The sequence below is a fragment of the Tenrec ecaudatus genome, chromosome 5 (assembly GCF_050624435.1).
Source record: "Tenrec ecaudatus isolate mTenEca1 chromosome 5, mTenEca1.hap1, whole genome shotgun sequence".
Lineage (NCBI taxonomy): Eukaryota > Metazoa > Chordata > Mammalia > Afrosoricida > Tenrecidae > Tenrec > Tenrec ecaudatus.
The window spans coordinates 100,957,153-100,980,113 of NC_134534.1; the positions used below are offsets into that span (position 1 = coordinate 100,957,153).

The window sequence follows — 22,961 nt, forward strand, 5'->3', positions numbered from 1 at the left end:
AAGCCTTTAAGACCCCAGACACTATATCTTTTGAAAGTCGAGCACCATCAGCTTTCTTCACATTTGCTTATGCACCCACTTTGTATTCAGCGATCCTGTCGGGAAGGTGAGCATCTCAGAGTGCTAGATTATTATAACAAAGTGTTCTTGTGTTGAGGGAGTACTTGAGTAGAGGCCCAATAGTACAGACATTCTTTACTACTGGCTCAGACCACTTTAGGGGATATTTGGGGTTCAAAATAATCTTAGGACAATCGTTTCAGGGGTTTATCCATTCTCCATGTCTACAAAAAGTAGGGATTCCATTTGAATTTGAAAATCTGTTCTGCATTTCTCCCCTTTGCTCATGATTCTGTTATGGAATCTTTGATCAAAATACTCAGTAGTGTTTGTTGAGGACTGTCCAGTTCTTCTGGTCTCATGGCAGGGGAGGCAGTTGTTCATAGAGGCAACCAGCCACATATTATGTACCTTCCTCCTATTGCTGACTGGCTTCCTCCCTCTGTTGCTCCAGGCAAGTACAGACCAATTGTTGTGCCTTAGATAGCTCTTTGCAAGCTTTTAAAACTCTAAGCACTACCTCACAAATTAGGAGGTAGATTAGAAGCACTAAAAACATTTATTAAGCCAATTAACTGGGATGTCCTATGAAAACTATGGCCATATACTTCCAAATCAAGAAATCAAATTCCATGAGGCATTTGGTTGTCCATAATCCAGAGAATGTTCGATGGCTAAGTTCTCAGATGTAGATCAAAAGGTTTTTTTTTCCTAACATACCCATACGGACTTGAACCTCTGACCTTTTTGTGCACAGCTGAAATGTTAGCCATTTTTACCACCCAGGGTTCTCCATAACATTTAGTGTTGCAAAGGTATAAAGAGTCCTATATACTAGTAAATTGGTATAAATCCTAACATTGTACAACTTCGACAAAGAAATGTAACTGCCATTTAAAACACATTTTGTTTTCACTGATCGAAATGATTGTGAACTTTAAATTTCTGACAAAAAGAATATTTTAATCTCCCTTTTCCCTTCCATTCCTGTTGGAAGGCTCATGATTTGAATCATGATCAAAATTAGGGAAGGAGAACCTATACATCCGAGTCAAACCTAGTCACCTGCCCTTACAAATGGGATCATGGAGTAGAGACTGCAGTAAAGCCCATCTGTAGACAACTGGACACCCCCTTACAGAAGGGTCGCAGTGAGGAAATGAGCCAGTTAGGGTGCAGTATAGCAACGATGAAACATACAACTTTCCTCTAGTTCGTTAAGGTTTCCTCCCCCGAAACAATCATGATCCCAATTTTACCTTACAAATCCAGCTAGACCAGAGCATGTACTGGTATAGATAAGAGCTGGCAACACAGGGAATAAACCCCTTAGGACCAATAATGACAACAGAGATACCAGGAGGGTAAGGTGGGGGGAAAAAGGGGAAATCGATCACTATGATCTACATATAGCCCCTTCCCAGGAGGATGCACAACAGAAAAGTGGGTGAAGGGAGACAGTGGTCGGAGTAAGACATGGAAAAAATTTTTTATAAATTTTCACATGTTCATGAGGGAGGGGAGGGGAGGGGAGGAGGGAAATGAGGAGTTGATATTAAGGGCTCAAGTAGAAAGAAAATGATTTGAGGGCGATACAGGGGACTGCACCGGAGACACAGTGTAGGAATTGCACCTGACCTGATCCCACCACACCGGGCAAATCACTGGGGGAGTGCAGCGGAACAGCAAGGAAATGGAGTGGCAAGGTCCCCAGGGAATGCTGAAAGTGGACTTTGGGGCCAGGGCGTGGTGCCCCAACAGACTGGACTGGAAAACGCTCCTAAGGGCCAAAAAACGATCCCTGAACTAACTACAAAAAAAAAAAAAAATATTTGAAAATGATGATGGCAACATATGTGTAAATGTGCTTGATATAAAGGATGTATGTAAGGACTGTGGTAAGAACTGTAAGAGTATTCAACAAAATGATACATACATATATAATATATATATATATATATATATATATATATATATATATATATACACAGAGAGAGAGAGAGAATGAGCGTGTGCGTGCGCGCATTCTGGCCACTTTATTTCCACTAAAATAAAAAATCATCCAAAAAAACCCAGCTAGATTTTAAATAAATTAAGAAAATAAAAACAAAACCACCCATTTTCCACATTAACTTACTTTCTCCTCAAAGGACAGTCCTTCATAAAGTGTCCTATTTTCCCACAAATTCTGCAACATCTATCATTTGGTGCCAGCTCTCCTTCCGTTAGGACATCTGGATCAAAAAAATACTCCTAGAAGAACACAGAAATGAATGTGTGATAATCAGTGTTAAGATCAAAACACAAAAACTATGACGATACCAAGCTACTTCTCCCTGTTCTCTTCAACAACTCACTGCTGTAGAGTCGATGCTGGCTCAGTGACCCCGTATGATAGGTTAGAATTACCCCTTTAAGTTTCTGAGACTGTAACTGTTAATGGTAGAAGCATTTCTCCTGCAGTGGTTGGTGTTTGGAACTGCTGATCTTAGGGATCACAACCCAACGTGTAACCATCATGCCATCAGGGCTCTCTGGTTTCCTCCTAGATAGTCCCAAAAGAGGGATATGAGAAAAAGAAACCTTTAGGAATCCTTGTTTTTACAGTAATTGTGGCTACATGCACTAGGCTTCCGGATCAGCAATGCTCACAAAGTGCTTCATAATGTTTCTTCAGAATTATTTTGTATCCTCAAAAAGATTTTCAGTACACACACTTACCATTTTGGAGGGATAGTCCTTTGGAAATCCTTTGACTGGACTACCAAATACTCTTCTTCCATTGATAAAAGCTTTCATTATAAAATTTGTCACTAGGAGAAAACAGTAAGAGGTCAATAGGTTTTCCTTAAAAGGAAAAGAGAAGATCTAATTAAAATTTATAACGTTACCTACTTTTCCTTGATAACCCAGCTCCGAGATTATGATTCAAATCAAAAGGATCTAAGTAAAGAAAATCACGGATATCAAGTAAGATATTAAAATAGTAAATGCCACTATTCATTTAGTTACTGAATATACTCGAGTGTAAGTTGACCCTAAGCAGCTGAGGCACCTAATTTTACCACAAAAACTGCATAAAAATTGTGCTTAGAAACTCGGCTTATACACGAGTATATACGGTAAATGAAATATATCTGACAAAGAGAAAATCCCAAATCACTTGCCTGTAAGTAGTGAAAGAAATGGCTGTCCTATTCATTTACATGTACATATAACAAATTGGAACTTATGTGGCTGTCTAAATAAACATTTCTTTCATTTCTTAAAAAAAATTGTAATTTGATAGAAAGTTCAGAGAGCAAATTGGTTTAGCATACACATTTTGTTTGGTGACTTTGATTGCAGCCCCATTTCTCTTCCTTCTCTTTTTCCTCTCTCTTCTGCCTTCTCATGACTGCTGGACAAATGCTGCCCTTTTGATCTCTTCTGGTTGACTGCTCTAGTGAGTGCTACCACTCTGGTACAGGCCTGTCGACTAAGTTAAAATGAGTTCAGATTCTGTAAGCCAGCTAAAAAACAACTCAACAACCAACTAACACCCAAACTCACAGGCCAACGCATAACCACTGCACCACCGGGGGGCTGCATGGCCACTATGTATGAAGATATTTATGTAGTACAGATACCACAGTATGTTCATTAATAGATTGATGAACTAAAATACTAACGTAACTACTACTGAAATTATTCTGATTTTTATCACAAATGGTAAGGCAGTTTTTCTCAATTAGTGTATTATTAAGGGCTATTCCGAAAGGAATGTAAACATTCAAAGCAAAAGATAAGGTTTCAAAAATTAAAATTGACATTACCACCTGGTCAGACCATAAGAAATATAACTAAGCTCTGTGTTTTTGATGGTGGAGATTCTAGAAACTTAATGTGCCATATATTTTCACATTGCCAATAGATAGAAGAAACAACAAAGCATAGGACAGAGAAACACATATTATATGATTCAGGCAATCTGAGTCTATTTTGAAAATACCACTGAATTTAACAAAATATTTAAGCCATTTCTCAGATCACTTAAAGTTATTTTGGCTCCATTTTCTTCTTTTCCATTTAAAACACCACAAATTGCCAATTAGCTGTCAACCATAAACATTAATGGCTCAGAGCAACCCTGTATTCAGGTAGAAAAAGAAAAGGCCTCAATACTGCCAACATTTATATATAACTACTAGTAGATAAGTTCTTCTTTCAATAGCAAATAAAGACCTTAAAGTTTTTATTAATGTCATTTAAAAAAATCCTCAACCAAGCAGCTTTAAAGTGAAAATCCTCCTGGATGGAAGCTGCCTTCTCCCCACTACTACCTTATTCTCCAGCACGCGTCATCAGGATTGACCACAGAGATGTCCTGACGTATGCGAGGCCCACCAGAGGGCCCCAGTCATTGAAAAGTATCCCTGAGGTTGTGGCAAGAGGTAAGCACACAGAGCTCTGCTACCTTGAAGAGCAGTGCCTTCACAGTGAAATCTGCATGTCTGCAGCATGTTTTACATGGATTTGATTTGTACCTTCAATAACAATGTATTTCGAGGTCCACTGTTTCTTAAAAGTTGTAAGCAGACTTTTTCTCCTGATGCAAATTACATATTCTTTAAAATCAAATTCCTCTGTGTAGAAACGAAGCAGTCCTAACCACAGCTGCCCAACAGATTCTGTATTTTTTCCACATTCTGGCCAATAAGTGGGCTAGAAATAAACCAAAACAAGAGACATCATGCTTTATACTTAATATTTATTCATCTTAGGGAATAAATTAAACTTTATTTCTAACTAAGAATTTAAGTACATAAAATATATAATTAGAAAACTTAGGGGGCAAAAAGGGTTTTCTTTTTAAATGCAGATAAACAAAACAAACAAACAAACAAACATGTTGAGAACGAAAGGGGGTCATAGCAGACCCAAAACCCATCTGTACACAATGGGACATCCATTCACAGAAGGGTCACAAGGAAGGGATGAATCAACCAAGGTGTAATACAGCACAAATGAAACACACAATATTCCTCTGGTTCCTTAAGGCTTCCTCACCCTCCACTATAATGACCCCAGTCCTGCCTTTCAGTTCTGTCTAGACTGGAGCATGTATACTGATACAGATAAGAGCTCACAACACACAAAACCAAGGTCAGATAAACCCCTCAGGAACAGAAATTGGAGTAGGGATACCAAGAGAAGAGGAGGAAGGTGGGAAGACGAGGGGAGGAAGGGGAAAACGACTGCAATGATTGACACATAACCGTACCTCTACACCGCCCCCCATTGATGTATAGATTGTTAGAAGAGCTTTAAGAGCCCCCAATAAAATAATCTTTTAAAAAAATGCAGGGGATATATGAATTCACTCATCTCTACTTCGTGACTTGGAGCTAGGGAATTCTCAGGTTTTAAATTGCTATGCATTACATCACTAAGTCTGTTTAAGAAAGAAACAAAGTAAATTCATAGGTCCAAGTATTTCTAAACTCCTTGAACAAAATTCTAAGTGCAAACATCCAATCATTCTTAACAAATCTACCTAACCACGTGGAACTGTTAGGCATTTAAGAAATCCCTAGAAACCTCCCTGACTTACTATTAAGGTTCAGATTTTAAAGGAAAGTTCTATCATAATACAATAAAAACAACACGCAGCTAACTCTTAGTCAAAGATTTAAGAAAATGGTTATTCTTTATAAAACATACCAGCTCTTCGATTTGATCAAAAAAATAAGTATTCCAGCCATCGACAAATATTTCAGGTTTTGTTTCATCTTTGTATATCTGAAATTAACATACAAAATATTAGTATAAACAATGTACTGAAACAGAAACTTATAAGAAAACAATGGAAAACTTAACTACAGAAGCACAGGATTTCAGAGCAGAGAGAGGCTCAGAGACAGAAGCAATTTACAGATGAGAAATATACTATTTTTACTAATACCTCTTGAAGGACTGGAATGACGGGTGGATTTCTCTGCTGGAGAAAATATAGCACCATCAGAGTGTACGCATATGAGGATAAGCTGCCTCTAGACGCATCACCAATATCACACATCTACAAGGAAGGAAGACCAGGACGAGGAAAAGCATCAGCAATGTTTCCTGCTACACAGGTAACTATTCTATTATCACTATGAGGAAAGGAACAACCCCGTAGAATGGATTTTATTTAGGGAGCTAAGACAAAACACAACAAAATCACATCTTCCAATGCTACACTATGCCACCAAATCCAACCAAGTCAACAAGACAAAAATCAATCAGCAAATCAGCCTCCAAATAACAACAAAGCAGTGAAACATCAAGAGGAAATTATTATGTAAAATTTAAAAACAACAAAATTTTAGCTAATTGAGTTAGCTTTAAGGAGGTATGGTGGCCCAGTGGGTTAAATATAGGGTTGGCAACAACACAGTTTGGGCAGTTTAAGCACACGAGCTGCTCTGAGGGACAAAGATGGGTTGTCTGTTCCCATAGATTTAGTCTCAAAAGCCCAATGGGGCTGTTCAACTCTGTCCAACAGGATGGCTTTGAGTCAGAATAACCTCACTGGCAGTGGTGGGAGTCAGGCCTATTAAATAAAGGAAGAACTGACATGGCTATGGGTCTTTGAAGAAGTCTTGGTGGCCCAGTGACGAAGCGCTTGGCTGTTAGCTAAGTATCAGTGGTCTGATTCCACCAGATAGCTATTCTGCAAGAAAAAGATGTAGCCATTTGCTTTTGGGTGGGACAAGAAAGACTTCCTTAGGTATAAAGGCAAAGATTTAAGAAGAGGTGGTTTTAGAAAATAAAAAAGAATTGAGGCTGTTGCAGTAGATATATACTATTTGTACTTGCCAGAACACATTGATAGCGCGCGCGCGCACACACACACACACACACACACACACACACACACACACACACAAAGATTATAGCCTTAGAAATCTTATGGGATCGTTCTATTGCGGCATACAGCCTCGCTATAAAGTGAAATTTGACTTGACAGCAATGTGTTCGGTTTTGGGTACAGTTCTTTAAAAAACCGGCATGTTTTCAACAAAGTCTGTAGGTGCAATACAATTTCCTGATAAATCACAATGGGAAGTATACTTACCTTTGTAAATACTTTCATAGTATAGCACAAGTATTTCACTCTGGGGTCAATGGCTGAGTAAGCGGATAAGAGCCTTGTATTGTGAAGGGCCTGTGAAAAGAGGAAAAATTAGACTAGTAATTCAAAGAAAAAAAACTAAACTGGAATAGTCTGACAATCCATGGTTTACATTGTGATTCACTGCAAGAAGAAATTAAGACAGAAGTTCATATTTTCATCTCCGAAGATAAGCTCCATAATTTACTAGATGACAACCAAGAATCCTAAGTAATGTCTGCTTTCATGACTTGTATTCTATACATGTACTCTTGATATGGGCATTTCCTAGAAACAAAGGGCTGAAAGAATGAATGTAAGCATTAAATTGTTAAATATCCAGTCTGCGAACACGCCTAACACAGCACATACTCACTAAATAACTACTGAAGGAATGAGTAAGAGGAAATGAATGACTCATTCCACTTCCAATTTTCAAAGAGACATTTGTACTCCTTAGCCGCCCTAAAGAAAAAGCCTGAAGGAAATCTTACCAATGTGTTATATAGGCTGATATCCACTTCCAGACCACTTCTTGAATGGAAGAATTTTACAATTGGCACCTTTGCTGTCGTAATAGGTAAGATGTTTCTCAGACCTAGTTGGGAGATGAGACTGAATCATTAAATACAGCAGCAGGGCAGGTATAGCTGGCTTGTACTATTAATGTTCTAACAAAGTATTATAAATTTACTTTTGGTTGAATCATGGCATTCACTAAAGCCTAATAAAATAATGTTCTGTTATTAACAAAGACATAGGAAGACATCTGGTGATGTTTACAATTTGTTAAGAACATGGACACCTGAACAAAGTCTTTGTTGCCTTCCAGAAATTTATTAGAAAGTGTGTGTGTGAGTCTATATATGTGAAGGGGTGTCAGTGTGATAAACACCAAAACAGAGTCTGGACCAAATGGTGCCTGCCCATTATCACCATATGAGTGTATTTAATTTAGAGAAAAGCCAATGGCATAATCATCTGAATCATTTAAACAAGTTACTTAGCATGGAATTATAAAGAAAGAGAACAGAAATCAACATCAAGGGAAGAGGAAAAAATTGTTTGAGCTAGCTCCGTCACACTTACCCACTCTCCCCCACATGGGATAGTTTTGGAAAAGAAATAAAACAACAGACAAATGTGGAGGTGGGAGGGGCTTAGTAGGCAGAGAACTGCGAGGAGAAGGTGCATGCTTGAAGGGAAATGGCACATTCAAGGGTATGACTAGACGATCGAAAAGACTTGAGGGAAAGGTGTGAACAGTAACACATTCAGCAGAACCTGAATAAAGAATGTACGCATCTTGCTAAAGAAGACTCCGTAGAATCAAGGACAAGCCGATTAGCTGGCATAAGATAGGGAGACTCCCTGTATATTCAGAGAATGTCACAGGCAATGGGCAGATTGGAGGCAAAGGAATAGAGGCAGAATGACTGACTACTTATGAAAAACGATTACACTTAAATTATTGTGGTGTCCTGACTGCACGACTCATTTTAAAAGGATTCAACCATGGGGTCAGGGAATACACTAAGATAAATGTGGTGGTAATTGTACAACTCCCCTTGATATGATTGAATGACTGAACTATTCAGTTATATGAGATATAAATTATGTGCCAATAAAACTGTTGGGGGAAAATTATCATGGTGGCAGTGTAACAAATGTATGCAAAGACTCTTTTAATGGAAGAAATATAAGTCCCAGAAAATTAAGTAAACCTGCTTAAAAACACATAGCTAGGATTCAAATTGTAAGTATGACTGGCTACATACTTCTATTGCACTTCACCAAAAACATGCTAATTTCCACTTGACTGATTGGGGATGTAATTGCTAAGTATAAAGGAGTCTTGTTGGCGTAGTGGTTACCTATTGGGCTGTGCTCAGCAAGGTCAAAAGTTAAAAGCCACCCGGCTGCTCCCGTCTCAGAAACTCACAGGGGCAGTTCTCTCCTATACTATAAGGTGGCTATGAGTTGGTACCAACTCCAAGGCAGTGAGTAACAACTCAGCATGTGGTTTCAGAAAGAAAAGCAGGAACAAGTGGTGGTAGAAGAAGAGGTGGTAATGGGAACGATGAGCTCATTCTGTAATGACTGAGTGTGAGCTACTGCTAAGAGTTACATGTGACATTTCAAAGGCAGATAATACTCCAGAATGAGGGGTAATGTCCATGCAGAAGATAGAAGAAATTTCAAAGAACAAATTTGTAGAAGATAAGGGAACGTTAACCTGTCCTGATAGGAGGAAGGAAAGGAAGTACATCATTGATTTGTGATGATTAGGCCAAACCATTTCCAAAACGGACTGCTTGACTGGTATATGCTGTCTTGACCTAAAACTTCAAGTCCTTCATGGTAGGGAAACATTACTCTGTTCTCCCTGGGAAGGTTACTTGAGTACAAAGACTTTGATTAAAACTCTGAATGAGTTGACTGTTCAAATGTGCCAGGAACTTGGTGCAAACACTTAGTGAAACGGAGATTCCTCATTGCAAACAACAGGAATGCTCCCTTCAACCAGAATGTTCTTAAGTACAAGAATGTTTTTGATAGTTGGAGGGCATCGTGAGTCTGAAGGAGTTGTGCCCTAGTGTAGCTCCCACATTTTACACTTTGTTAACCTCCTCCTTTGGCGTGTTAATCAAATCAGCAAGCAGAGAGGCTCAGGTCTTCTCTCCCTTAAGTTCCTCTCCCATTCCCTCAGGACTCAATCCTGTGTCTTAAGTAGTTATTCCATCATCTCTGGTAGCTCCCAGTTGGCTGGAGTGCTACACTTCACATGCATTTATGAAAGACCTTTTTAAAAATTTAACTAATGCTGCAAATAGGACCCCTGGTGGCACTGCCAATTAAGCACTTGGCTACTGCCCAGAAGGTCAATAGTTCAGATGGAGAAAGATGAGGTTACTGTAAATACTCGAGTATAAGCCGACTGGAATATTAGCCGAGGCACCTAATTTTACCACCAAAACTGCATTAAAAATGTGCTAAAAAATGCAGCTTATACACTAGTACATACAGGAATAGGCTATACTTTAGTATTATACCATTTCACTGGCACTGAAAAGTATAAGTATCCAAAACACTAATAAGAAAAAGTTTATAAAGGTACCTGAATGCTTTCTGAGGAATCTTGCTAATTCTTCAATAGTTCTTACACAGTCCAAACCCTACAACAAAGATGGCATAAGGTAAAAAATTAGAACAAAAGACAGGTTTTTAAATAGGTCCCATTATCTTCAGAAAGAATAGAATTAATTTCAACTAATTCTAAGTACTTTCCCTTTTAGGCAAACATCAGATCAGCAGTTATAGACAATATTTCAATGCTATAAAAACACCCTATTGAAGATGGCACCAAGGTAAGCAGCCCATTAGGGGATATCTGGTGAGTCTGGTGTCTGGGAGGTCAAGTGGAAGTGTTCTGGTGAGTGGAAAGGTCCCTACAAGGGGTCCTCCTTGTCCCAGAGGGGACCCTGCCCCACATCTGCTTTATTTCTAGCCCCAGAGAGCTGGGTCCTTATTATCAGGGATTTCCTGCCGGCTGTGCAATCCTTGTGTGCCTTGCCACCAGCAGTGCGTCCCCCATCCACCCTCTAGCCTGGTCGCTGTCCCAGGAACAGGACGGCTATTCAGTAGAGCTCCCCAAGGCCGGGCCTGACCACCACATAGCAGCTATCCACTAGAGGCTCCCAACTGGGGCAGCTGCGCCCGTCTCCCACGGGGCTATCAGTGATTCCCCCTAAAAGTTCTGGTCCCCCAGGAAGCTTCCCAGGGCCCCAGGGCCTAACCCACAGCAGGTTTGCATGCCTGTGGCTGGGTGAACCCAGCACCAGTGCCTGGGCCCCTGCAGAGTTGCGCCTGCACAGTCAGCGGGGCCCAGCCCCTGTCATTTCAAGGGTGCCTCTGCTCAGTGTAGTCCCAGCATCTCACCAGCCACAGGGAGCGGAACTGCACTTCCCGCCCACCATTTCCCTTGCACGGCAACATCTGGCAGCCCCTGCATCTCCTAGCCCAGCAAACTGTGCCTTACCCTGCCTCCACCTGTCCAAGTAGCCCACTGCACGAACTCGCCCGGAGCACGGAAAGTGCTTCTGGAGACTGGAATCAGAGCTTTTAGAGTTCGCCGCCTGCAGCCTCTGTGCTTGGTCCCTGTAGCATGAACTCGCTAGATGAGGGAAGCTACACAGACTAAGAATGCAATGGTAGAAGGAACGAAGGCCACGATAGAGTGGATGAAGGCTATGACAGAGGCAATAAAGTCCATGCACCAAAGGGAAATACAGGAGCTAACGGATGAAGTAGCAGAAGCTTCACACAAGATCACCGATTTTGTGAACAGATTAGAGGAGGGTGAGAAACGTATCAGTGATCTTGAAAACAATCAGGCAGACCTCAGCAAAAGAGGAAGACAATCAAACAAGATAATAAAAGAGGTAGAAGAAAACCTGAGATTAATGTCAGATGTTATGCAAAGGAACAACATCCAAATTATTGGCCTACCAGAACAAGACTCATCGAAGAAGTCAACAGCTAAATTAACTAGGGAATTTTCACTCACACAGGAAGCAGAGAGGACACCAAGTAGATTAAACCTCAGGAAGAGCTTACCAAGGCATATAATAGTTAAACTATCCAACTTTGAGGAAAAAGAGAAAATGCTAAGAGCAGCAAGAGAAAGGAAGCCAGTCACATACAGTGGTTCTCAGTTAAGAATATGCTCAGACCTATCAACAGAAACCATGAAGAGCAGCAGAGAGTGGACTAATATCTTCCAAAAGTTGAAAGAAAACAACACCTCCCCTGGAATCCTTTACCCTGCCAAATTATCTATTCAGGTAGGGGAGATAAGGGCTTTCAAGGACAAGGAAAAATTTAAAAGAATATGCTGCAAGACACTCAACCCCGAGGAAGATACTTGCCAACTCACTATGGCCAGAAGACCAACGTCCACCAAGCACAAACAACAAGAGAATATCATATAGCTCAACTCCAACCAGAAGCCAATGAGCCAACAGCAATCACCCAAGATAACATGGCGACAGAGAGAAAAAATAGCAATAAAAAAGCCCCCCACAAAGACACAGCACAGCGGTAAGAAGGGTGACAGGAAAACACACAAATCAAAAGGCACGAAATGTCAGCAATGAATCCAATCCACAGATCATGTTAACGCTAAATGTCAACGGCCTTAACTCCTATGTTAAAATAAAATGGCTTGCAGAGTGGCTTGGAAAACATAGCCCATCAATCTGTTGCCTGCAGGAAACACATCTTAGGCTCGCAGACAAGAATAAAAAGCTGGAGGAAGATATACCAGGCAAATGGCGACTCAAAAAAAGCAGGAGTCACAATCCTAATCTCAGACAAAACTGATCTCAAGGTTCAAACCATAAAAAGAGATGAGGGGCACTTTATAATGCTCAAAGGATTACTTTACCAGGAAGCTGTGAGTATAATAAATATATATGTGCCAAATGAGAGACCCGTGAAATCTGTCAAACTATTCAGAAAATGAAAAAAGATATCACAGACTCAACAATTATAGCAGGAGACTTTAATACATCACACTCAGAGAAAGATAGATCATTGGGAAGTAAACTCATCAAAGCGACTATAGAGTTAACACAACAATTAAGCAACTAGATCTGATAGACATATTTAGAGCTTTCCATCCAAATGCAAAAATACACATTCTTCTCAATTATGCATGGCACATTTTCAAAAACAGACCACATGTTGGGACACAAGTCAAGCCTGAGTAAATTCAAACACATAGAGATTATACACACATCCTTCTCCGATTACTGTGCCATAAAGCTGGAGATCAATAAAAGGAGAGCCAGGAAAACAAGGGCAAACAATTGGAGGATGAATAATGATTTTCTGTGACATGAGTGGGTACCGACCCAGATTAGAGGGAAGATAAAAAAATTTCTAGAAGCTAATGAGAATGAGAATACTTTGTATCAAAACCTATGGATACAGCGAAGGCAGTCATCAGAGGTAGCTTGATTGAAATAGGAATATATGAAAAAGGCAGAGAGACATGATGGATATGCTCTCACAAAACCTCCAGCAACTAGAACAGTCATTAGAACAATCCTTCCAAGAGCAAAAGAAATAATAAAAACCAGGGCAGAATTGAACAGAACTGATAGACCACTGGTAAATCAAACCAAAGAAAGAAAATAGCAAACAACAATAGACAGGATGAGGAATTAAACAAGGGTAATCACAACAGACCCCAATGAGATTAAAAGAATAATCATAAAGTACTAAGAAAGTCTGTACTCTAATGAGTTCAACAATGTGGAAGACATGGACAAATACTTGGAAAAACAATCCCTCCTTAGACTATCACAGATAGAGGTCAAGAGCCAAAACGAACCCATAGCAAAAGAAGAAATAGATATGGTTATGAAGAAGCTATCTACAAAAAAGCTCCCGGACCAGATGGCTGCAGTAGGAAATTCTACAAAGCATTCAGGGAAGAGCTGACACCAATCCTCCATAAAGTATTTCAGAGAGTAGAAAAGAATGGCGAAATTAAAAACTCATTTTACAAAGCCAGTATAACTTTGATATCCAAATGGGGCAAGGGTCCCACAGGAATAGAGAACCATAGACCTATATCTCTAATGAACATAGATGCAAAAATCTTCAAGATATTGGCCAACAGAATACAAAATGCATCAAATATCAGGATCCGGCAGGATTCATCCCAGGGATGCAGTGATGGTTTAACATCAGAAAATCCATTAATCTTATACACCACATTGATAAGGAAAAGTATAAGAACCACATGATAATATGTATAGATGCAGAAAAAGCATCTGACAACATCTAGCACCGATTCCTAATTAAGACGCTCAGGAGGATAGGAATGGATGGGCAGTTCCTTAAGTTAATACAAGCTATGTATGAAAAGCCGACAGCTAGCATCATAGACAATGGAGAAAAGACTATATAAATCCCGCTGAAAAAGGGTGCTAGATAAGGATGTCCCTTGTCCCCACTTCTATTCAATATCGTACTGGAGGTCCTAGCTAACAACATAAGACAACGGAAGGACAAAGGTATCCAACTGGGAGAGGAAGAGGTAAAATTATCGTTATTTGCAGATGACATGATTCTGTATATTGAAAATCCCCAAAGTTCCACAATCGGAGTACTGACAGTAATAGAGGAATATGGAAGAGTGGCAGGATACAAGGTTAACAAAGAGAAGTCGATTGGACCCTACTACAAGACCTATAAGACCCTACTACATAAAACCAAAAGCGACCTCCACAAATGGAGGAATATCCCATGTTCGGAAGACTCAATACAGTAAAGATGTCTACTCAGGGCACTTTTGTAAGTTCAATGCTATCCGGATTCAAATACCAACAGTCTTCTTCAGAGAATTGGAAAAACTGACCACTAATTTCATATGGAGAGGGAAGAAGCCCAGAATTAGCAGAGAACTCCTCAAGAAGAAGAGCATAATCAGAGGGCTCGCTTTACCTGACTTTCACACCTACTACTAAAGGCACAGTGGTCAAAACAGCATGGTACTGGCATAATGACAGATACACAGACCAATGGAAAAGAATAGAAAACCCAGAAAGAAAACCATCAGCATACAGACAACTGATCTTTGACAAGGGCCCCAAAAGCATCAAACGGGAGGGCGATGCCCAATTTAACAAGTGGTGCTGAAAACAATGGAAATCCATTGTAGAAAAATGAAACAGGTTGTTTACCTCACCCCATGCACAAGAACAAACTCAAGGTGGATCACGAACCTAGAAGTAAAACCACAAACCATGAAGACCATTATCGAAGGAATCAGGACAAACCTAAAAAACCTTGGCCCAGGGAATACAAAGGCAATAGGGCAGGGTACACATGCAGGGGAACCTGAAATTGAAAAATGGGATTTACTAAGGATAAAGCACCTGTGTGCATCAAAAGACTTTACTAAGAAGGCAACAAAGCAACCCAAAGACTGGGAGAGGATTTTGAGCAATGACACAACGAAGGGCTTATTACAAAAATCTACAATACTCTCCTTGCCTGCAAAAAGAGGAATACAGTTAACCCTATGAAGAAGTGGGAAAAAGAACTGAAAAGAAGTTTCACTAGGGAGGAGACCCATAGGGCCAATAAACATGAGAAAATGCTCCTGATCATGAGCCATCAGAAAATGCAAATCAAAACAACCATGAGATACAATTTAACACCTTTGAGGCTAGCTCAAATCAGAGAGCAACAAATGTTGGAGGGGATGTGGCCAGATGGGAACTCTCCTACATTGCTGGTGGTCCTGTAGACATGTACAGCTGCTATGGAAAGCAGTCTGGTGATACTTAAAGAAGACGGAATTTGAGTTACCTTATGACCCAGCTATCCCTCTACTGGGTATATACCCAGAAGAGGTAAGAAATAAACCAAGACCAGCTGTATGCACGCCATGAAGCACATCTTTTCATGGGAAGATTTGGAGGAAATTATGCTAAGGGAAGTCAGCCAATCACAAAAGGAGAAGTACAGCATGAGTCCCCTGAGGTAAGTGTAATCAGCATGGCAGGTATAGAAGAGAAGCCACCTATATCATAACATTTGGGTTGAGATACAAGGAAGTGGGAGGAGGTTGGACCAAACTTAAGGAGGCACATGTTGGTCCAACACAATAATGGAAAAAGGATGGAGGGGGGATGGAGAAAAATGGGGGGGGGGGCTTGACAGTGAAATAATGGAGGGAGCAGGGCACTAATCCACCCAAGGTGAGAGTACTGGTCTTGTCTCCAAAGAACCTGGAAGAGGCATGCAGACCCTACCATGAAGCACCAAACCATGAGGACAGCGTGGCCACATAGAAGAATGAATGAAGAGAGAAAGCTACAGGGATGGCCCCAACTAGAGCAAAACTGACCTCCTCCCTGGAAGTGGGTTGTAGGAAGCCTGGTACGGCTTGAGCAAGTGTCATGTAACCGAGAGGAAATGCTGACACCCAAATGAAGGCTGAGCATGATAATGCGACAAGAGGAAAGTAAAAGGAAATAGAGGAAAGAACTAGGGGGTAAAGGGCATTTATAGAGGTCTAAATATAGGCATGCACATATATAAATATATTTATTTATGATGACGAGGAAACAAATCTAAGTGCATATATTAATAGGTTTACTACTAAGGTACCAGATAGACGTTGGGCCTCCACTCAAGTACTCTCTCAATGCAAGAATACTTTGTTCTATTAAACTGGCATTCCATGCTGCTCCCCTTCCGAACATGATAGCTGAAGACAAATGGGTGCATAAGTAAATGTGATGATGAAAGCTGAGGGTGCCTAGCTAATAAAGGATACAGCGTCTGGGGTCTTAATGGCTTGAAGATAAACAAATGACCATCTTGCTGAGAAGCAGAGAAGCTCACAGGGAAGAAGCACACCAGTCTGTGTGATCATAAGGTGTCAAAAGGATCATGTTTCAGGCATCAAAGAAGGAAAAATCATATCATTATGTGATCTCCTTCAAGATATGATTGCTGAGGACTAATGGGTACATAAGCAAGTGTGGTGAAGATAGCTGATGGTGCCCTACTATCTAAAGATATCACGTCTGGGGTCTTAAAGGCTTGAGGGTGAGAAGCAACCAAGCCCACACAGAAGCAGCACACCAGCATGTGTGATCACGAGGTGTTGAAAGGATCAGGTATCAAGCATCAAGGAACAAAAATCACATCACTGTGAATGAGAGGGAGTGCAAAGTAGGAACCCAAAGAATATTTATGGACAACTGGGCATCCCCTTACAGAAGGGTCTCAGGGAGGAGACAAGCCGGTCAGGGGGCATTGTAGCAATGATGAAACATGCAACTTTCCTCTAAATAATTCCTCCCTCCAAGTAGTATGGTCCCAATTCTACCTTACAAGTCCAGCTGGACCGGAGGATGTACACTGGTACAGATGGGAACTGAAAACACAGAGAATATAGGACAGAACCCTTCAGGTCCAGCGGTGAGAGGGGTGATACCCAGAGGGTGGAGGGAAGGTGGGGTAGAAAGGGGGAACTGATTACAAGGATCTACATATAACCTCCTCTCTGGAGATGGATCAACAGAAGAGTGGGTGAAGGGAGACATTGGACAGTGCAAGATATGACAAAATAATAATGACTTCTAAATTATCAAAGGTTTATGAGAGAGTGGGGAATGGGGAAGGAGGGGGAAAATGAGAAGCTGATGCCAGGGCCTCAAGTGGAAAGCAGGTGTTTTGAGAATGATGATGGCGACAAATGTGCAAATGTGCTTGACATAATGGATGGATGTATGGATTGTGATAAGCGTTGTATGAGTCCCCAGTAAAATAATTTTTTTAAAAATTGTTGAAAAGGCAAATGCTTTGTTATATGCTTTTATTTTACCACAATACGATTTATACTACATAAAACTGCATATCCCGGAGAGCAAATGCTTTGAAAATGATTAGGGCAAAGAAAGTACAGATGTGCTTTATACAATTGATGTATGTATATATATGAATTGTGATAAGAGTTGTATGAGCCCCTAATAAAATGTAAAAAAAAAAACCCAAAACTGCATATCCCCAAGATCCCTAAATACAAGAAGCAAATTGCAATTAAAAAAACACCCTATTCATTAATTGCTTTCAGAGATGCAACAGAAGTTGGACTTGGACAGAAATCCTAAAGGCCTAGAGCACCTGCAAAGTCTTGGAAGCCTGTGCAAGAACCTCATTCTTATTCATTATGTAATCACATCCCTCTAACACCCTGGGCACCAGAGTAAGTTGATGGGCTTCGGTGCTCCAAAATACTCACTCTACGCAGACCTCCACTATAGTTTAAGTACGAGCGATGAGTAGCTGTGGAAAGTGGTTATTTCCATCTAGGAGTAGGTAAAAGTATAATCCGCACATAGAAATATGACGGATATTTTTAAAATCATGCTTAAATACACTTTGATGGTTCTATTTAAATATGTTTTAATAGTTCCACATGCCCCAGAACACAATTGGAAGTTTCCTTCAGAAATAACCTCAAAGCTCATATGTCATGTTAAAAAAAAATAAATCAATCGTAAGGAGGTATAATAGGTAATTCCACTCATGCGAGCCATGCTTGCTTATTCACACTTGAATCATGAAACTTGGTCTAGATCATTTTTGCTATTTGCCCAAATTTGATATATTTTCATGAGAAAAAGATTTGAGACTAAGAAAAGGTGTAAAAATGGACAGAAACAACATTCTTTTGCATATATATCAATGAATTATTAAAAGTTAAAAAAATAGATTCTTTCTCAGACTTTATGTAGTACGTCATGTTTTATCAACTCTTTCACATACATGCCAGCACACATTTCTGTAAAGGACCAGAGAGTAAAATATTTTAGCTTTGTAGGCCACCTGGCTTCTTTTAAAATGACTGAGTTCTATGGTAACGAGGCAAAATGTGGGTGTGGTTGTATTCTAAATCTGATCCACGAGAGTCTCCTTTTCTGACTCCTGGACTCAAGATTCAAAGTGATATGGACAGCAATTTTCTGAAGAAAAAAATTATTTCCCACAATCACATGTTCAGGCACTGAGGAAAAGAAACTAATTCTGTTTCAATACAGGTCTCTTGACTTGAGCACCATCGTCTCTGGACCACATTGCCCGTTAAAAAATATCAACAGAAACCCGTGTGATTGTATGCCTCAAAGTCAGCCAACTGGTCATGCCAAAAGGACACTGGAAAAGCTGTTCTGACTGAAGCATTGCCAGATGTTGCTTTCATATCTGTTTTGTACTACAGGTTGAAGAATTAAGTGTCTTTCAATTCCTTACATTCACCTATAAGCTTCTTAATGTATTTGGCCAGACTGGTACTCTCTGAGAAAGTTGGAAAACACCAAGCTGTTCTGTCAGTCAAAGATGGTTCGATCTTGCTGCCACAGCAAATGAAGTTTTAAGTGGACACCTTACCTCAGCAGTCTCAAGTCCATTAATTGTCATACAGACATCAAGGTCACTTTGCTTGAACCCAAATCCATTTTTTGAAGAGCCAAACAAGCTCAATTTAGTTCCTGTTAGAGATATAAGAAAAATAATAAATTACCTGAGCACATTTCATTTTCTGATCAAATGGTCCCCTCATGAATTAATATATAGCCAGTTGATAATAACTCTATTTTCATCTTACAATGGTGTTTTATTAATCGAAGTTGACCTCAGATAAATGTTGTCAAACCTGTCTTTAGATACACACAGGAAAAAACATCACATGCCACTTTATTCATAAATGTGGACATTTCAAGAAAAATGCTTACTACCTCAACACATTTACTAAAAGCTTACTATTTTCTAAGTAAATTTTGAGGCTATAAACTTGAACTAAATATAACGCTAGCTAAAATTCATTTGTAATACCTGCTAGTAGTGAGCATCCATCTGCCACGGTTTGTGTTGGTAAACGAGGATATAGCATACCAAAGAGAATCCTAAGTAAATCATAAGGAACCACCAAAACCCTACACCCACCATCACAGGTCTATCTTCTCAAAAGTGCTAGGCTTGTAACTCAGGGACTCTGAAGAGAAGTCACACTACCTTTCTTAAAGTAAAAGATTATTTACCTGGAAACTCCTGTCTTATGAAACTCTCTAGGTTTTGCCGGATATGCTCACGAGCCTGATCTTCTAAAATGGTTGGAGAAAAATCCTCTGTTAAAAATAAACAGACATGTTTAGGGGGAAAAAGACTGCTGACATTCTTAGAAAAGCTGAAACAAACGTTATCTTCTAAAAAATATGCTTAAAACAAAATACCTAAATTTTATCTCTCTTGGTAGATATAGCATTAGCACTGCAAAGTAAAAAAGATGCCTTTTTCTCAAAGAAAACTATTCTTGAGCTGGCAACTAACCTGAACAAGATATTTACTGACCTGGATTCCACAGACACCCCCAGGTGGGTTCAGGGAACACAGAGGTTAGTACATATGTATGTACACAGAGGAAAAGCTGTGAGAGCTAGAGCCTGTACCAAGGCAAAAAGCTGGCAGAGAAGCAAACTCCAAGTACTTGTCACTACACTGAGATGTAGAAAAGTGGTAAGATGCAGCACTCATGGCATCTACTTTTGTCTAGATCTGACAGCTTCTTTCATAGCTTATAACCTCCGAACTGTTGTTGTTTCAAACCCTTATTTACTGGTTTAAAACAGGGGTGTCAAACTGGTGGCCTGCGGGCCACATGTGGCCCCTAAGGTAATTTTTGGTGACCCGCGATATTCTGAAATAAAATGAAAATAAAAAATTGTTATGAAGAAAATAGTGCTTAGGGGAGATCGAGGTAATACTGTACACACAATTTCCTTGTTAATCCTCTAACTACTGGACTCAGTTCCGGCGACGTTTGGAAGCGATATGTCTGCCACTCTCAGTGTCACGTAATATAAACAGACCCCAATAGCGAAGAGATTAAAAAGAGCGTTCTGGGTTGTGCTGTTATGAATCATATCTAGCTGCAGCACTAGTTAACATTCTTAGAAACCATTACAACTGTGCATCACATTTGTCAGTGTCTAACATTTTGTGTTTTTTATTAGTTACTTTGTAATATTTTTTGGTCACAACATAAGAGGCAAGTGAGAACTAGTAGGAGGAAAGAGCCGGCAAGTTTCAGGTAAAAAAAGAATAATTTTAGTTTTATATATACATTTCTTCTTCCTTTTTAGAACTTTTAAATATTCTGCATACCAATGCATCCCCAGACTGGGCTACTAATTGTGTTACTTAAACATATTTTATGTGCAAAATGTAGAAACAGTGAATTCGGAATGACATGGGATTTTAAAATGAGAATATTTCTAAGAGGTCTTTATGATGCTAATATGCCAAAAAAAAATCTCTAAGGCAGGGGCAGTGTGCAGAATTATTTCCTATTTGGCCTGTAAAATCTTTGTGATAAGGAGTATTATTAACTTCACCTAAGAAGAATTTCAAGGCACAACAGCTGGGAATTTCTTACCATAAAAGATTCTCCTCCCCTCCCTTCTTCAACAATGACTGAGTGCATGTGTCAAATGTGACAGACAATAAAAGATCACTGTGGATACACTGGAGAATGGAACAGACTTAGTTCTTAAGGGTTTAAGAGAGGCTCTAGGATAATGAATCAGATGACATGAGTTAAAAACTTACTGTAACACTGGATGCAAACTTGATCTAATATACTTGAGAATTTGGGTGTCAGTGGTGGCAAAGGTTCCAGCTGGATCCTTTTAAAGTCTTCGGGACAGTCCTTTTTCCGATGACCCTCTCGTTTGCATAAACTGCACACCACAGTCGGAGACTTTGGGAACATGGAACAATAAAACAAGACTTAATGTTTAAACTTGGCCAAACCAACGAAGGTCTTGAACCCTTTCTCAAAAACTGAAAGAATATGCAGCTACCCTATGCGATGAGAGAGAGGCTGCCTGTAGGGTCCGCTCAAGAGAAAAAGGCAGTTATTTCCACTGCTGACAGTAATGACTCCCTTGCTCTTATTCCACTTCCCATGAGTTTGAAATAGGAAGTGTAATGGTTGTATTAGGAGGGAACATCAGCTTAACCACCACCCAAACCAGAGGAAGCCTCTATGAAAATTATAATGCCACACATTAGTCTCTTGGCCATGTCTAGTAGTGGAGCCAATTACCTTGCCTTTGGTGAAGATCTGTTTACTGAACTCATAGAAGAGATCTGACTGGTCCTCAGTTGAATTTTCCTCACATACATTTTCTTCTTTAATACTTATTTTATTCAGTTCCATTAGTAGAGTTCCATCTTCTTGTTTCCTACATTCTTTCAAGTCTTCAGAGCTGGCCAGCTCACCCAATTCCTCCTCCTCTTCAGACATGGCCTCCTCCTCCCCTGATCCAGTCAGAGGCTTGTCTAACTCATTTTCGTTAACCATGTCTTCATCTTCCCTTTCCATAATGGTGAGCCTGGGCTCTTCTTCTTCCTCCTCATCTGAGTGAGTGATTTCTGATGTGTGGCTCTGTACTGAAGGAGCACAATGGCTGAGAGAGTCTTCTAGTTTATCAGGACTGTGTAAGCTTTCTTTATCAATATCAGCCTTGACCACTAGAGTGATAAATCCATCTCGCCCTTGGACTGTAAGATTTCGGAAACCTTCTAAATCCAAAGTCCTGTCAGTCTCCTGTGTGTTGTCACCAATTGCAAGTTGTATGAGCTTGTCACTGTTTATATCTTGGTCACAATCAGCCAAATGATGGGAGGCATCCCTTTCATTTTTTAACTTTTCTTCTTCTTCTTTTGTTTCTTGCACAGCAACACCCTCACAGTCATCACCACTGGGCTCTGCTTTAGCACAGTCTGAGCGGTCCCGGTTTACACTGATGCTTCCTGTTTCCTCTGTGGGTGCGTCTCCACAGGGATCAGCAGGCTGTTTGAGAGAGAGTGGCTGTATCTTGTGGGTGGTCAATGCTGGGCTGATAGCACCAGATGCCTGAGCCAGAACGGAGCTTTTTAAGTTGTTCTCCTTAGCTTGGACACTCGAATCGTGACTTATTACATCTTTAGAATGTTCTGAAGTACCTGGAACTATACCCACGGGGTTTGGAAGGCTAGATTTTGTCATTTTGTGTGGAAGAGCAAAATATTTATACGTTGTTCTTAGACAATGAAGTAAGTATTCAAAGACAGGTTGATTGTTTAGGGTCCTCGCCACATTCCTCTTAACAGAGTAGGGATCTGCAAGAAAAGA

At 40.1% G+C, this 22,961-nt stretch overlaps 1 protein-coding gene across 5 annotated transcripts in view; it reads right to left on the reverse strand.

Annotated features, from left to right (window-relative positions):
* The window catches only part of TUT7 (terminal uridylyl transferase 7), a 71,612-nt gene that overhangs the window by 15,258 nt on the left and 33,393 nt on the right, over positions 1 to 22,961 (reverse strand). For all 5 annotated transcript variants that reach the window (XM_075549784.1, XM_075549783.1, XM_075549780.1 and 2 more), the window contains exons 13-25: positions 21,891 to 22,948; positions 21,392 to 21,542; positions 19,825 to 19,911; positions 19,175 to 19,275; positions 10,314 to 10,371; positions 7,690 to 7,793; positions 7,160 to 7,249; positions 6,005 to 6,118; positions 5,764 to 5,841; positions 4,587 to 4,764; positions 2,956 to 3,003; positions 2,782 to 2,873; positions 2,198 to 2,313 (exon numbers count right to left, since the gene is read on the reverse strand). In XM_075549784.1, the coding sequence (XP_075405899.1) occupies positions 2,198 to 2,313; positions 2,782 to 2,873; positions 2,956 to 3,003; positions 4,587 to 4,764; positions 5,764 to 5,841; positions 6,005 to 6,118; positions 7,160 to 7,249; positions 7,690 to 7,793; positions 10,314 to 10,371; positions 19,175 to 19,275; positions 19,825 to 19,911; positions 21,392 to 21,542; positions 21,891 to 22,948 (2,275 nt within the window). The remainder of the gene's footprint in view (positions 1 to 2,197; positions 2,314 to 2,781; positions 2,874 to 2,955; positions 3,004 to 4,586; positions 4,765 to 5,763; positions 5,842 to 6,004; positions 6,119 to 7,159; positions 7,250 to 7,689; positions 7,794 to 10,313; positions 10,372 to 19,174; positions 19,276 to 19,824; positions 19,912 to 21,391; positions 21,543 to 21,890; positions 22,949 to 22,961) is intronic.